The sequence below is a fragment of the Quercus suber genome, unplaced genomic scaffold (assembly GCF_002906115.3).
Source record: "Quercus suber isolate HL8 unplaced genomic scaffold, Cork oak 2.0 scaffold_627, whole genome shotgun sequence".
Taxonomy (NCBI): Eukaryota; Viridiplantae; Streptophyta; class Magnoliopsida; order Fagales; family Fagaceae; genus Quercus; species Quercus suber.
In genome coordinates this window covers 84214-88349 of record NW_027070069.1, presented here as the reverse complement: position 1 = coordinate 88349, position 4136 = coordinate 84214, and the positions used below count along the sequence as shown (strand labels likewise).

Genomic DNA, 4136 nt, shown 5'->3' with positions numbered 1-4136 from the left:
TAATACTCTTTTTGTAATTCTTTAGGTATTTTTATGTTCTTATTCATTGTACAATAAGTACATGCTCCTTAAACTAGTATAGTATTAGTATTGCAAACATTTCACGTCACAATGAATCATATAATATAAACGAAATGTTTATTATACACATGTAGCATGTAGGCTATTGCTGATGGCTTAATCACTACTCTAGTCAATAGGCTAAAATGGTCAAATACTACTATGTGGCAAAATATATAGAGATCTACCACTGTTTTAGAAATATATATAGATGTATTACTCTTTTAGAACTCAAATTTGTGAAGCTTGAGTTTGCCGTGTAACTTGAGTTACATAAAAAAAATTGGTGACTATTTTTCATGGAACTCGAGTTACATGGCAAATTTAAATTTTACAAACTTGAAATTTAAAGAAGTGGTAAATCGCTAATTATTTTGCAAACAATAATATATCCTTACCTATTTTTTCATACAGTAAAACTTGGCCATTTTGGCCCTAGTCAATACTCATAACTCTTTCTCGTGATCAAAGATGATCCCTCTCCATGATCTTCACTGGAAACCCACCTTTCATCTTGGAAGTCAAATAGTACATGTACTCTGGTTCATGGTGTACACCTTGTTCAAATGCTGGCATCACCTTAAACCTCCTTAAAACTACAGCTACCACCCTTTTCATCTACAAGAAAGCCATCTCCTTCCCCAAACAAATTCTAGGACCCGCCTGGAACACAGGGTATGTGTACGAGTCTCTCCCCACAAACTTCCATGATGATGATGATTTCGAATTTGAATTCTCTTCCTCCTTTTGCAGCCACCTCTCGGGCTTGAACTCTGCCCACTCCGATCCCCACAGCATCTCCAACCTCCCCATAGCGTATGAAAAGTACGACACTCTCATCCCCTTCTTCACCACTATCCCGTCAGGCAATACGTCGTCGCTCACTACAGGGACGGACCTACATAGGGCCAAGGGGGGGCCATTGCCCCCCCACCCTCCCCCCCCAAAAAAAAGCTAGTACCCCAAGAGCTAGGAATATTGGTCAAAACATAGCTCTCATTTTGAAAGTTTCATTGAATTCAAGATGAGTTATTCTCTCTTTTGTTGTGAACTTGATATTGTACTAATCATCTACTCGCTGTTTTTTACTCGTAACTTCATCTCTTTCACATGCCATAGACTATAGAGTTTGTGAGGGTAGTTTTAAATCTATATTTCATTTCTTGAATAATGTCCCCAACAGAACTTCTTCTTTTGGGTTTCGGTAAGATTTTAAATCCATCCTTTAAATTTATTTCTTTTCCAACTTTTTTTTGTTCAATACTTTTGTTCATTATTATTATTTTGTTCAATCATAGACGACTTTCGAGACTTAAAAGAGCGTAGAGTTCTATTTTGATAAATGTGTTGAAATGTTTAAAAAACACTTATTTTGTATGTTATACTTTGTTGACATTTTTATAATATCAAATGTTTAAGAAACACTTATTTTATATGTAGTATTTTGTTGAATATGAAATATATGTTAATTTTTATTTTCATTTTAAAAAAATTTTGTTTTAAGTTTTGGCCCTCCCATGTTCAAACCATAGTTTCATCCCTGGCTCACTGCCTCCTTCGTGTCCATCAGGACTGGTGGGTACAGCCGCATGCTTTCACATAGAGAAGCGTGTGTGTACACCATGTCTTTCACCTCGTCATATACAGGCGCTTCCGATTTTTCATATATTTCCTTTAGAATCTCCGACTCGATTTCCGGATTCTTCGATAAAAGCCAGAAGAGCCATGTTAAAGCCGCGGACGTAGTGTCACGCCCAGCAAGTATAAAGCTGATCACAATGTCGATCACGAAGTTCTCGTCCGAATGGCCAGAGCTCAAGAACCTTGACAACAGGTCCACCGAATCGAGGCTCTGTTTCTCTCCTAGCTCCTGCTTCTTTTCATTTATTATGTTCATGGCGAACTCTCGTATTTCTGAGACAGCGATTCTGAGACGCTTTTCTGAACCAATATTCAACAACTTCTTGATTTTCCATATGACTGGGAGTAACGCATCGAACCTCTCGCTGCTGTATCTCTGACGCCATCTTCAAATGCTAAAGCGAGCTTGGCTTGTGGAAGAGAGGGGAATAAGTATGCCGGGTCAAACCCGAAAGCGATCTTTCATATATTATCGAACGCAAACCTTTGAAGAATGTCTTGAAAATCAAGGACAGTTCCATTCCATGTTTGGCAGCTGAGGAGAGAATGGGGATGAGGCGATCAGAGAGCTCGGTGTCGACAACGGTTTCGACGAACTTGCGGAGAGATTTGGTGCTGAATTCGTGGCTAGAGACTTGTCTTTGGAACTTCCAGGACTCACCGTCGACGTTGAAGATGCCGTGGCCAAGAAAGTCGGTGAGAGCTCGACGGGAAATGTCTCCCTTTTCGTAATTAGGGAAGTTGGTCTTGAGGATATGTTGGACCACGGCGGGGTTGCCGGAAAAGACTGGTAGGCTGCGTAGGAGGGGCGGAGAACGATGGTGGCGGAGGGTGAGTCTTGGAGGATGTCTGAGAGCCATGGGTGTAGGCGCTTTCGGTTGGCGAAGATGGCAAATGATGAACCCACTAGAGGGAACGATTTGGGGACTTTGGATTTAGATTTGGAATTGGAATTGAGAAAGAAGAAGAAGAAGAAGAGAAGGGGAAGTAAAAGAAGGAAAATGGGGACTAGACCTTGCATTTGCAGCAGCAAAATGGTTGTGTTTCTCTTTCAGTTCCAGTTTCAGATTGTTTATTCTGTTTTTTCACTTGTGTTGCAACTGAGGTCCGTGGATGAATATTTATGGCGAGAGGTCCCGTGAGGTTTTTGTTTGCATTAACAAAATGCAATTTTAAACCTTTTTTTTTCTTTTAAGTCGATGTTTATAAAGAGGAGTGGTGGCACAAGTTGTGCCACTTTGTCTATATATGGAGAAAGTATATCATGTTTCGTTTCAGTAATACCAACTCAACATTTATTTTAGTAATTCTTACCCAATAAATAAGTGATAATTGTTTCAAAAAATCATATCAGACTACTCTAATAAATTAATCACAATTTTCTATATTATAGCGAAGATAAATTAATCATTTATTAAAGTAGACTGATGTAGTTTTTTGAAACATGTGTCACTCATTTATTAGATAGAAAATACCAAAACAGATGCTGAATTGGTGTTACCGAAACATTGTATACTTTCTCCTTTATATGACACTAGCATTAATCTTGCTCTCAAGACTCAACCTACTTATTTATTTGGTTGGAATAAATTTGAAATTTAAATATATAATTACCAAGGAATACAAAACAACTAAAACAATGCCTTTCCGAAATTTAAAAAACATATTACCAAAATAATATATTTTAGGGACAAAAATCATTTTTGTCCTTTACGGTTTAGTGTCAATTTCATATATTATATTTTATTGTTATTGTTAATTTGATCTTTACATTTTGTTGGTACCTACCGCACAACTTGCCAGGGGCGACGTTATGTGGAGTTTAGGGGGTTCAAATGAACCCCCTGAGCTGGCATTTTTTATATTATAATATATAATATATATAATATTTTTAATATTAATTTTTGATTTGTTCCTCTTAAAATAAAAATTTGAACACTTGACTCTAAAATATTTTTTTAGTACAATTGAAATAATCTTAAATATGATCTTTTTAACAATATTTTAATCTTTTTAAACACACAAAAAAACCCAACAGCAAAAGTAAAAAAAAAAAAAAAATTCATCCTAGACCTAAAAAAAGCCTATTTAGATCTTAACAAATTTGAAATAAACTAATAGAAAATTCTTAGTATACATTGTATATATAAGATTTACATTGTCTCTAAACAAATGTGTACTGTACATTTTTTGCAAATTTGTATAATATTGCACACATTTGTTTAATCTACAATATAAATTTTACATTGATAGTACAATATTAACATATCATTGTCCTAAACTAATAGATAAAAGCATTTTAAATAGTAATAACTAAAGTTCACTTAATGAAAATAATTAATATGTTCATTGTATTAAAAATAATGTGCTAAATATACTTATAGTTTATCTTCTATTCTTTTAGTCACGCATACTATGGGCAAATTTGTAATAAG

The 4136-nt window shown here is 35.4% G+C and overlaps 1 protein-coding gene across 1 annotated transcript; it reads right to left on the bottom strand.

Annotated features, from left to right (window-relative positions):
* Positions 1-1594: 1594 nt before the first annotated feature.
* Positions 1595-2561, bottom strand: LOC112003959 (cytochrome P450 94A1). Its single transcript, XM_024036185.1, has 2 exons — positions 2186-2561; positions 1595-2001 (listed from the first exon to the last, which is right to left on the bottom strand). Exons 1-2 carry the CDS (start codon positions 2559-2561, stop codon positions 1595-1597), a joined length of 783 nt encoding a protein of 260 aa, XP_023891953.1.
* Positions 2562-4136: the final 1575 nt, after the last annotated feature.